The 12,821-nt window shown below is 36.3% G+C and overlaps 1 protein-coding gene across 5 annotated transcripts in view; it reads right to left on the bottom strand.

Moving 5' to 3' along the window:
* LRRC28 (leucine rich repeat containing 28) overlaps positions 1-12,821 on the bottom strand; it is a 167,933-nt gene that overhangs the window by 143,355 nt on the left and 11,757 nt on the right. For all 5 annotated transcript variants that reach the window (XM_045795402.2, XM_087856702.1, XM_045795407.2 and 2 more), the window contains exon 3: positions 1,583-1,623. In XM_045795402.2, the coding sequence (XP_045651358.1) occupies positions 1,583-1,623 (41 nt within the window). The remainder of the gene's footprint in view (positions 1-1,582; positions 1,624-12,821) is intronic.

Genomic DNA, 12,821 nt, shown 5'->3' with positions numbered 1-12,821 from the left:
AACCTATAAAAACCAAAAGTAGACTTAAAATAATGTTAAGACATCCTTTCTTCTTGAAAATATACACTGAAGTATTTAGAGGTAAAAAAAAAAAACATGATGCATGCAACACTCTCAAAAGCTTCAAAAACACACAGATATATACATATATAAAGAGAAAGAAATTAAAAACTTGATAAAGCAAATAGGGTAGAAAAATCACCAAAAATGTTTACTTAAATCTAATCAAGAGGGAAAAATCAGACAAATCTGTACACTAATTTAAAGACATGGGGGGGGATTGGGATAATTTAAATATGCAATGTACATTAGATGATATTACTGAATTCATACTACTTTTTTTTTTTTTTAGAGAGAGAGAAAGAGAGGGCATGAGCGGGGGGCGGGGGGGCAGAGGGAGAAGGAGAGAGAAAATCTTAAGCAGGCTCCACCTCCAATGTGGAGCCCTACACAGGGCTCAATCTCACGACCCTGAGATTATTACCTGAGCCAAACCAAGAGTCAGATGCTTAACCAAGAGTCAGATGCTTAACCAATTGAGCCACCAGGTGCCCCTGAATTCATATTACTTTTAATGTGTGATAATATTAAAATTATGTGCAAGATTGCCCTTATTCTTAGGAGATACATACTGATATACTTAGGGGTGAAGTACCATAATGTCTGAAGTGTGTGTGTGTGTGTGTGTGTGTGTGTGTGCACACGTACGAGGACTGGAAAGGGAAGGAAGGAGGGAGATGATAGGAGACAGAAAGAGAAAGCGAATGTCGCAAAATGTTAACTGGTTAAATTTGGGTGAAGCATATATGGGTATTCATTGTACTATGCTCTCAACATTTTTGTTAGTTTGAAATTTTTCAAAATAAAAGGATGGGGGGGGTGGAAATGACAAACTCCCCGCTTAAAGATGGAGGTGTAAATGTTAGTTTTCCTTCCTCTACCTCTTGAAAATCATGCCAAATAATAAAGAGAACAAGAAACAGCAATGCAAACTCCTCCTTCAACAAAATTAGGAGGGAGCTGGAAAGAAAGGGAAAGATTCTAAATATCCTCCTTCCAGGTAAATCAATAGATACTTGAAGTTGATGCACTAAAAAACAAAAGTGTAAACGTATTATTTAGCATTATGGAGGTAATCGTCAAAAGAACTAAAAAACAAATGAGGTAGGGAGGATACAGGTAAGTAGGTTTTCACTCTATATTTTAAACATTTTACACTGTTGGACTGTTCATATCAAGTAACAAATATAGTAGTAATAACAACAAACTTTCCCAATTATACTGACTGTCCAGAAGGATTTTGTTACCAAGAGTCCGCACCCAGAAAAAAAAAAAAATGGATCTTTCATAGTTCTAAAAGGTTTATCTTTACTACCTTAAGGTGAGATATTTAAAACACAAATTTAAATGGTAAAATACTTCAAAATATTATTGAGTTTAGCAGAACTACCTACATGAACACTACGACCATGATACAAAAAAATAATAAATTAATAAATTAAAATGATATATCCTACTATTTCACATAACTTAAAATTATTTTCATTCTTGTTTTTTAAAAAATGTGAATAAACAGACTCACAGTTCCACAAGGTTTGGAAGCTTCTGAGCAAGGTTTTCTGGCTGAAAATTAAAAACTCAGAATTAAATTTTATTTTTGAAAAATGTATAAACATTTCTAACGAGCTTAAACACAAAGTACTATCTTTTGGGGAGGTTGTAAATCTGGGGAAAATAATGCAAAAATAATAAAGCAGCAGGTCTGGGTTTTATGCTTACATAGCTCATACTACAATTTAAACCTATAAATGCGAACACTTAAAATCAATGTCTCTCGGGGAAACCAGAAACGTTGTATCCCACCACAGTCATGGAAGAAATTAAACTGTTCTTAACAGACACATACAGAAAGAATGCCATCCAACAATGGAGCCAGATACTGGAGTGACACAACCACAGAACATCCAGGATCACTGTCAACCACCAGAAATGAGGAGAAAGGTAGGAACAGATTCTCTCCCTCAGAGCCCTGAGAAGGAACCCACCCTGCCCACACCTTGATTTCGGACTTCTGGCCCCCAGAATTGTGAGAGAATAAATTTCTGTTGTTTTAAGCCACCTAACCTGTGTAGTGTGTTATAGCAGCCCTAGAAAACTAACATTCACCCCCCAAACTCCCAAATCGTGTGTCTCGGAAAAAAAAATAAGGAAAATCCCCAGGTACCAGAAACCAAGACCTAACTAAGCTCAGGGTAAACAAGAGTAAGCTGGAGCTCGTGATCCAGGGGAGTGGCAGATCCTGGCCACAGGTCCTAAGGGGTGTGGTGTGGCAGGGACAGGAACAGGCCACGGGGAAGACAGACTGGGATAAATCTAGATGCCTTACACAGAGTCAAAGTTTTGGAAGGACTGGCCCTTCCATGTAAAAATCAGAAATTACACTCACAGATTGCAAGTAGGCTTCTCTCTGCTGGAGGCACTGGGTAAAAGGAAAGCCTCCTGTAACTGAAAGCCAGTCTGTACCTCTTTCTCTCTCTCTCTCTCTCTCTCTCTCTCTCTCTCTCTCACACACACACACACACACACACACACACACGGTTCAAATTTATACAAACACAAAGACAGGCTGAGACTAAAGGAGCACACTGAGTCAGGAGTAATATACATATATTTTTTATTCTACACTCAAATATACTGTAGGGTAGGCTAGATAATCAACAACAAAGAATCAGGAATAGTTTTTTAGAAGTAATTAGGTGTAGCTTGAGTCCTGAAAGACAAACATAAATTTGGAGGTTGCTGTGGGGCAGGGAGGAAGAGTTCCAGTTAGCTTTCCAGGCATAAGAACCAACATAAAAAAAGGTGAGAGAGGGAGGTATGTCTGGAAAACTGCAAATACAATCTCGTCTGCTTTAACTCCCGAACAGTACTCCTGAACAGATCTTACATTTTCAAAAATCCTGTTATAAAAACAATTGTGTTAGGGGAGCCTGGGTGGCTCAGTCAGTTAAGTGTCCAACTTGATTTCGGCTTAGGTTATGATCTCAGTGTTGTGAGATCAAGCCCCACGTAGGGCTCCGTGGGCATGGAGCCTGCTTAAGGTTCTCTCTCTCTCCCTCTACCCCACCCCACTCAAAAAAAATTGTATTAATAGAAAAACAAAAATGAAGACTAGAAGGATTTATTTTCATAACAAAGTAATTTTTCATATAGAAACTTAGTAACAATGACTATCATTAGGGAAAGGACTAGGGTCACTATTCTCCATCTACTTTAATATCATTTGAATTTTTAACGAGCATGTTATGTCTCATATAATTGAAAAAAATTACATTAAAATATGTGGTACTCACAGCATAAAATGCCACATAATTGAGAAATCAATCATAATTTATCCAATTTGGGTGCTAAATACTAAGAGAATATCATTACTTTGGTATGTTTGGGCCATAGGGTACAAAGGTATATAATGATTTTGCAGAGAGTGGCATGGAACAGATCATAACAGCTTATATCTTATACTATGGGAATTTTTTTTTAAATTCTGAACACAATAAAAATCCACTGGTTTATTTTAAACAAGGAAATGACATTACTAATTTCAGTTGGCATACTGATGTATTTAAATACTTCACAACAGCATCCAAAGCTGCTTATATACACATATACCCTTGTCTTTTTACGATAGCCAAATACTGAATACGAATATCATTATAAAGACAAAAAAGCATTTAATGAGTACCGATTTTTTATAAAATTGCTTGTATTTAGTTTTCAAATGTTGGTTCTTTTTTTTTTCATGTTTTGATATCAGTATATGCAATGAGATCCTTCACGACAAGTCTTTCTTCAGATGTTACTCTTGGATCTGTCCAAATCCTCAAAATGTTTCTTTTAGTATTGGTATCTCCTCTATTAAGGAGAATATGCACTTCCATTTATGGGCATACATACAAAGCTTCCTAGGCAAACTAGGCAGGGGAGCATTGGGGGGGGGGCGATAAGAGGCTTAATATAATAACAGCTGTTTCTCTGCAAAGGAAAGACTTACCCAGAAAAAAAACCTCATCTGTTTTATCTGCGACAATCAGTATCACATCTGGCTGACTCACAGGACCTATGGTCATTCTTTCCAGATGCCTACTTGGAGCCATCAAACATTATGCTAACCTTCCCATGAGATACAGACAGCTTCACACACAACTAAGCACTGAATAATGTTTCTCCTGCTAATGGTGCATTGCCCTATCTTTATTAATGAGTAGATACTCTGCATTTTTATTTAAAAATAAGCAAGTTGACCTTAAGAAAACTGCAGTTCATTAGAATATGGGGTGAGGAAAAAAAAAAAAAAACAACCCTTATTAGTACCTGCCCAAAAAGCCTTGCCGAATAAGCAGCTTTGCATGGGCTGTGGCTGACACCTACTGGTAAGCATCACTGAATTGCTTCCTACTAAACTATTTAAAAATTGTTTCCTAAATTAAGCCAAAATTCTCTTCACTAAATCCCACATTACACTTCACTAAATAATTGTTCTTTACAAATAATGTAAACTTCAGCAAGCACAGTGAAACATAAAATGTACCTCTGATTTTGAAACAATGTTTTACTATACCCTTTTAAGGAAAACTGCCAACCCCCTTAAATGGAAATGTTTTTCAGTTGTGTGTCTTGGAACCAATACTTCAAATATGTTGCAAACACTATGTTCAGTGATGTTCTCTGATGGGCACCGTGCACCACCCACTTCTTTTTTCTCCTCCTTCTGGGCACTGGTAGGATTGCATTTTTCTCTTCAAGCTGATAACTAAATGACTTACTTTGGTCCGTGAAATTATGTTGAAGTGGTAGCCTTAAAGAGCCTGAACTATAACAACTAAAATGCACTTAATTCATGACTTTGAAAGGTGTTGTTACAAAAACTAGAAAGCTTAGTGAGTCTATTGTGCTGGTCTATGAATGAAATGTTGTTTTTTTTTTTCCTTCAGTACCAAACTTAATTAACTTTTAACAAACTTAATTCTTTAGTTAAAAAAAATAAAATAAAATTTTAAGGTGAAATACAAAAAGTTACATAAAAGTTCATAAAGTGCATAGTGACCACATGATGGAAGCTTTGTCAGCCTTCCTCCCTGACTGTGGACACCATAACCCAGAGTCCCCAAGCAATATGAGAGTTATACAGTGTGAGTAAAAGAAATAATTGTGCTGTTAAAAACCACTAGGATTCAGGGTTCAGCAAAACCTGCTCCATTCTGACTCTAAAAACACATTTAAAAGAAGTCATGAATTAAATGTATTTTAGTTCTTACAGCATTTATAAAAAGTCAAATGAAGCTGGACCTCTACCTCACAGTACATACAAAAATTAATTAAAAATGGATCAGCGACTTAAATATAACTGCTAAAACCATAAAACTCACAGAAAAAAAATATAGGGGTAAATCTTTATCATTGTGGATTTGGCAATGGATTCATAGAGAGGACACCAAAAGCATAAGGAACAACAGAAAAAATAGATACAATGGACTTCACCAAAATTAAAAAACTTTTGTGCATCAAAGGATATTATAAGAAAGTGAATTACAAGAAAGTGAAGACAATATTTAAAACAGGAGAAAATACTTATGAATCTATGTATCTGTTCAAGGTCTAGCATCCAGAATATATAAAGAACTCTTACCAAAAACCCCCAAACAACCCAATCTGAAAATGGGCAAAGGATGTGAATATTCTCTAAATATATACAAATGGCCAACAAGCACAGGAAGAGAGGCTCAACATCATTAGCATTAGGGAAATGCAAATCCAAACCACAATGCAGTATCATCTCACACCTACCTACTTCAACCCACAGTAATAATAATATTTTAAAAACTGGAAAAGAACAACTGTTGGTGAAGATATGGAGAAATTTGGAACCCTTGTAACTTGCTGGTAAAGTGGTTCAGCAGTTCCTCAAAAAATTAGAGTTACCGTATGACCCTTCCACACCTATGATTCCACACCTATGTATATACCCAAAAGAATTAAAAACAGGTACTCAAACATGTAATTGTAATCCATATTCATAGCTGCGCTGTTCACAACAGCAAAAAGGCAGAAAGAACCCAAAAGTCCATCGGTGGATGAATGGGTAAATAAATTGTGGTATGCACACACAATGGGTACTTACTGAGCCATAAAAAGTACTGAATGACTGATACACACTACAACTTGGATGAACCCTGAGAACACTTTGCTAAGTGAAAAGAAGCCAGACACAAAAGGTCACATATTGAATAATCCCATTTATATGAACTATCCAGAATAGATAAATCCATAAAGCCAGAACACAGATTGGTAGTTACCAGGGTTGGGGTGTGGAGGGGAATGGGGAGAAGCTGCTTAATGAGTAAGGGGTTTTAGTTTGCAGTGATGGAAATGTTTGGAACTAGACAGACAGAGGCAGTAGTCGTACAACACTGCGAATGTACTAAATACTAGTGAATTATTCACTCTAAAACGGTTAATTTAACATTAAGTTCATTGCACCTCAAAAATTATTATTATTTTTAAAGATTTTATTTATCTGAGAGAGAGAGAGCATGATCAGGAGAAGGGGCAAAGGGAGAGAGAGAAGCAGACTCTGCGCTGAGCAGGGACCTTGATGTGGGGCTGGATCCTAGGACCCCAAGATCCTGACCTGAGCTGAAGTCAGATAGTTAACCAACTGAACCACCCAGGTGCCCCTTTATTATTATGTTTTTAATTTAAAAAAGCTAACGAACTTTTGGTATTGAAGGGAAAGAAGCACTTCATTTACAAACCATCACAACATTATTCAACAAGCTTTCTAGTTGGATCAGTAATTTAATGTCACTGTTTCCAAGCAAGTGTACTGGCATGAGTTAAGTAGTAGGTGTCTATATGGGAACAACTAAGGTAGACCTCTTTTGCTGCCAACAGCATAACTCGTTCCTCCTCTTGTATTTCTCTTCCTCTTAATATTTATCATAGAACAGTATTTCTCCACAGAGGAGTCAGACATTAACTAGCAGGCTAATGGGAACAGAGAGATAACCAGCACACCCTTTCCTCTTCCGCAGTTGTACAAAGGCTTTCCGGAGCCCTGTTACCATTTGTTCCCTAATGTCCTTTACCATTTACCCACTTGTCTCTTGGTTCACTTCCTGTTAATTACTCATTTTCCTCTTTTTTAATTTCTCTCCAAATAAACTTTAAGTGGCCCAAAAAAGCATCTCTCTTGTCTTAAACGCTTGTCCTATTTCTTTGGTGTTTCCTGGAGACAGAAAAACACAGATTCTCAATACTTGCATCTACCATTGTCACATCTCTGGTGGTTAAGTTAATTTCTTCTGAAATAAGCAGCATGAGCGAATCATATTACCTATGGCTTTCATTTGAATTATCCTACGAAGCATTATATACTTTTTTGGGGAGATGGGAAACGGGGTGCTAGAGAGGGAGAAGGGGAGAGAAGAAATGTGCTCAAGAGCATTAACAGCTCACTAACCCCTCTTGCTAAGAGAAGACCACTCCTAGCAAGAGCTGTGCAATCACTGATAGGTCAAGTACCACTGCATGTCTTATAAGCTACCACTGACACCGTTTTCCAGGAAAAAAATGTGACTATGCCATGCAAATAATGGGTAATCTATTCATAAGCAATACAGAAAAGAAAATCTAAAACATATGTCAGGGTTTTATGAGAAAATATTAATTTTGGTTACTTGGAAATGTGAGCATAATATCTTTAGTTCTTTATTTTAATGTATCCAAAAGGAAAGCAATCAAAAATCTGCAGCAATTATTCAAATTTCTCAGAGTTATCTCCTCCAAAATAATCACAGGTATTTTATGTCCCAAGTTCATTAAAACAAAAATTCCATTGGAAATTCATGGAATCCTTGAATACAAAGCACTAGAAATATTAACAAATACAATTCAAAAGGGAAAGAAAGGGAAAAAATGAGGTAAAGAAAATTTTTCAAATACTCAAATTATTTTGTTTCTGAAGTTGTCTTTGAGGTGCCTAAAAAGAACCCTGAGATAATTTTTCTTCACTGCTTTGTACTACAAATATGTAGCACTAACTACAGTTGCAATTTGACTTTCATAACAAAAATGATAAAAATGACATTATTGATTTTTATTTTTTCTTTTTCAAGTTATTTAAATTCCAGTGAGTTAACATACACTGTAATATTAGTTTCAGGTCAGAATTCAATGATTCATCACTTCCAAACAGCAGCCAGTGCTCATCACAAGTTCCCTCCTTAACGCCCATCACCCATTCCATCCGTCCCCTTGCCCACCTCCCCTCCAGCAACCCTCAGTTTGTTCTCTATAGTTAAGAGTCTGTTTTCTGCATTGCCTCACTTTTCCCCCATGTTCATCTGTTTTCTTAAATTCCACATGAGTGAAATCACATGGTATTTGTCTTTCTCTGACTTATTTCATTTAGCATAATATACTTTAGCTCCATCCGTGTCATTACAAATGGCAAGATTTCATTCTTTTTGATGGCTGAGTAGTGTGTGTGTGTGTGTGTGTGTGTGTGTGTGTGTACGCACACACACATCTTCTTTATCCATTCATCAGTCAATGGACATTTGGGCATTATTGATTTTAATGCATTCTTTCTCTTCCTCAGTCAAACACACCACTGGTCCAATAGAACTTTCTACAATGAGAGAAATATCCCCTATCTTACACTGTCCAATATGGTGGCCATCAAGCATTTAAAATGTTATAACGACTAAGGAATTGACTTTTAAATATTACTTCACTGTAATTTAATTTAAACATTAATAGCTACATGTACCTGGTAGCTATCAAATCAGTGAAGAATTTATATCTTGATACTACCAATTTTTCATGTAAACTCAGCCCTTTTAGATGTAAAACATGAAAAAGCACAACTACTTAACTGTATGAAGGATAAATTTTTAAATTATTTTTCTTAGAAATGAAATATTTATTTAGCATTTATAGAGGCTAAAATTGTCATATTCTTAAGAAATGAAAATAAGAATATTTTAAGTATCTGCGAAACTGCAAAATTTTACTGCCAAAATGTAAAATCTCAAGACCGATATTTTTTACTTAGCAAACGAACCTATACGGAAAATATACTAAAAATTTTAAAGACTGTACATCCAGTACATTTACAAAACTGAAATACGCATTTGGATTGTGACAAAAATTTAATCACCAAGGAAGACATTTTTCAAAAGAAGAAAAACAAAAATTACTGAAATGCCTCTTCAAGTATTAATCTCACAATATTGTTTAAAATGCAAGTTACATAAATATCATAAACAAGGGTTGAAGGTTAGAGAATCATTTGCCACTACTTTCTATTTTTTTGAAAACCTATTTAATATGCATCCAATAAGTACCATTTTATGAATGGAATTCTCAAAGCAACACAAAAAAGAATATTGAACACTTACTCCCATAAAGCCAGATGAAATTAAAAACTACACCTAGCATGAATAATTCTATAAGACTATGACATAATTGTTTTATTGGGGGGGGCATATCTCAAGCTCAATGTATATGTCAAGTGTCTCACTTATATATGTATTTGTTGATTGATTTGATGGGGCTAACATTTAGAAACTGGTATCTCATTTTTAATGCACAGGTGCCTCATTTTAGTATAGTGAATGCTTGAAAATAAATTTCAACATACATAGCAATGGTTTTTGAGCCTTCTACTTGCAAACAGAACCCTGCCAGTGCACAAGGATATGGTCTGGTGTAAGGCAAAGACCTCTATCCCTGCCACTTCTTCCTAAACCCTCCCTTCCTAACTCCCAAGGCAGAAACTAGGAGTTACAAAGAGTAGGCTAAATCATGTTCCCCATATTTTCTTTAAGAAACTATAGAATGATACATGTTTTAAAAATACTTCTATCAAGAAAGTTACACAGTGGACCTCAGAGGTAAACCTCACAGAGGTAACTAGCAAAACTCACTTAACATGGAACACCTCATTGCTCCTCAGTGAATAAAGGAGGTTAAAATTTAACGAGACAGTGCTAGGCTAGAAATGGGTCATCAATAGATACCTGCAGAATGAAAATGAAAGGCTGACTAGATGACCAATTAGGAGACCTGGTATTTGCTCTAACTGGCAGTAAAAGTGACTTTGGACGCAGCCATTAACCTTTTCAAAGCTTACTTTCCTCAAAAAGAAAATTGTCTAAATTATCTATAAAGCTCCATCTAGCTTTGAAATTCTATGACTCAATAAACAGAATTAAGTTATAGGTCAAACACTCATTTTCCAAACTATTGCAAATACTTTGGTAACTATTTGACAGGGAACTACTGTCAAATAACAGTAACAATGAGGGGAAAATGATGAAATCTGAAAATCCAGTAGGAAAAGTAGCTTTGGTTTATAATAAAACTCATACTCTTCAGGTGTATATGGATGACCGAGACAGGATATATGTGTAATGAATGTTTTGCAGGACTATATCACATATTACACACCAGCATTACAACAGGAACAGAGCATCTGAATGCTTTACCACATGACATACCATTTCCACACATTCAATTTAAGAAATGATAAAGATGCAGGGCACCTAGATGGCTCAGTCAGTTAAACATCAGACTCTTGATTTCAGTTCAGGTCATGATGTCAGGGTTGAGAGATTAAGCCCTACATTGGGCTCCGTGCTCAGCAGGGTGTCTGCTTGAGATCCTCTCCCTCCTCCCTCTCTCTCTCTCAAATAAATAATTAAATCTTGGAAAAGAAAGAAAAGAAAAGAGGAAAGAAAGAAAAGAAAAGGAGAGAGAGAGACAGAGAGGGAAAGAAAGAAAGAAAGAAAGAAAGAAAGAAAGAAAGAAAAGAAAACAAAGGAAAGAAAGAACTAAGATGCTTTTAAATAGAACTAGCTCAAGGACAGAGAAATTGTGATGATTACGGAGGCCCTGCACCCCAGCAGTGGTTGAGGCTGGAAGGGTCCAACAAATTCCAGAAAAACAAGAAGGCCCTTAAGTTGGAATTCAAAGTGAACCAAACAAAAACAAAACTTAATTCTCTCTCCCAAATTTTTCTGCCACACTTGATGGCAGGATGCTCTTTTACCATCTCCTTACTGTCTTCCCTTCAAGATGTTATGATGTTCATTTAATCCAGATCCTACTCTTACCAAATTCCAACAGGGTGGAGGGCACGGCTATGCAACTTTCCCAGACATCGACCCCTTTCACCCTCAACCCAGCCACCAGCTACAGGAGCCACCAATGTCAATATAACATGAGGGAAGGCATCACCATTGTTGTAAATCAAAATATCTAGACTCACTGATTAATACAACCTGAGAGCTGGCTAAGATCTTAGCGGTACTATATTCCAACAATCTCATTTTTAGGGTTTTTAAGATTTTATTCATTTGGGGGGGGGGGAGCACAAGAGGGGGAGGGGCAGAGGGAAAGGGAACAGACTCACCTCTGAGCAGGGTAAGCTTGATCCCAGGACCCTGGGATCATGACCTGAGCTGAAGGCAGATGCTCGACCAACTGAGCCACCCAGGCACCCCTAATAATCTCATTTTAATTGATTTTTAATTGTAAAAATAAGTATTTAGTGAAAAAAATTAAACCCAAACTTAATAGAGCCTTTCCTTTTTACTCTACATACTTAAGTAAGGCTCTTTCTCTTCCAGCTCCTACTCCCACTCTCTTGCCTGCCCCCCATCCACAGCTACAATCACTATTAAGTTTGATCTGTGCCCTTTCTAATGCCTTAGTTTATTGCCTATAAAGTAGGGATAATAATAGTGCCTACTTCACAGCATTGTCTTGAGGATTAATTAACTTAATACATGTAAATTACTTAAAACTGCCTGGAACTTACTAAAGACTCAAATGATATTAGATCATTTTATTGGATTTTAACCAATCCCATATTGATGAACATTTAGGTTTTCACAATTTTTCATTCTATCCAATGCTGTGATGAACATTCTGGTTCACTTGACGTTTGTTCCATTGTGTAAATTCTTAGAAGTGAAAAACGCTGATTCAAATGCATACTTATGCAAAATGTTTTCAGATGTGGTCAAACCACCCACCAAAAATATTCAGCCAATTCCACTCCATCTGATAGTGTGTGAGAACATCTTCTTAGTATCTTCAACACTAGATACTAGTTTTTCCCATCTAATGGGAAAGGATGATTAATGTTTTACCTTTTATTGGAAGTTAAACATCTTTTTGTGTTTTGACTGTCTGTATTCTTTTATGATTTGCATGTTTATATTTTATAGGGAAGGTCAAGAATATCTTCTCCTGGGTCAACAGGAAAGGAAACACTTCTGCGCCTTATGTCCCATCCCAATTCAGGAATATGAACAGACCTCTTCTTCCCTTCAATCCCAGCAGGATATCACTTTTAAGTTAAATTCTCTCTTGTTGCATAGATTAATTGATTAATCAAGATCCATCTGCTTTTATTGCTCAGACTTAAGCCAAACTCCCCTCTTTCATTAAAATTTAGATGTCTCTTTCTTGTCCATTCATATTTATAAATAAAACTGGCAACTGGTGAGAGTTCCATTAGTGTTTGGGTAGGTTACCCTTTCATGTCCCCACGAAAACCTCCCGCCTGCTATTCTCATTAAGTTGGCAGATCCATTAAGTGATTTTGCTTCCACACTGAGATTTCTTTTTTTCCCCTCAAGTCTCTTGTAGCCTTTTATTTTATAAATGGAAAAAACTGAATTCCAAAGAGGTGAAGCACATAGAATCCGGGGGTCTGTTATCTCCTAATGTTAGGTTTTGCTACCAAACAC

The sequence above is a fragment of the Ursus americanus genome, chromosome 28 (genome assembly GCF_024610735.1).
Source record: "Ursus americanus isolate L20-20 chromosome 28, mUrsAme1.1.p, whole genome shotgun sequence".
In the NCBI taxonomy this organism is placed as follows: Eukaryota; Metazoa; Chordata; class Mammalia; order Carnivora; family Ursidae; genus Ursus; species Ursus americanus.
The sequence above is the reverse complement of the archived record's forward strand: the minus strand, read 5'-3'. Positions and strand labels throughout refer to the sequence as shown.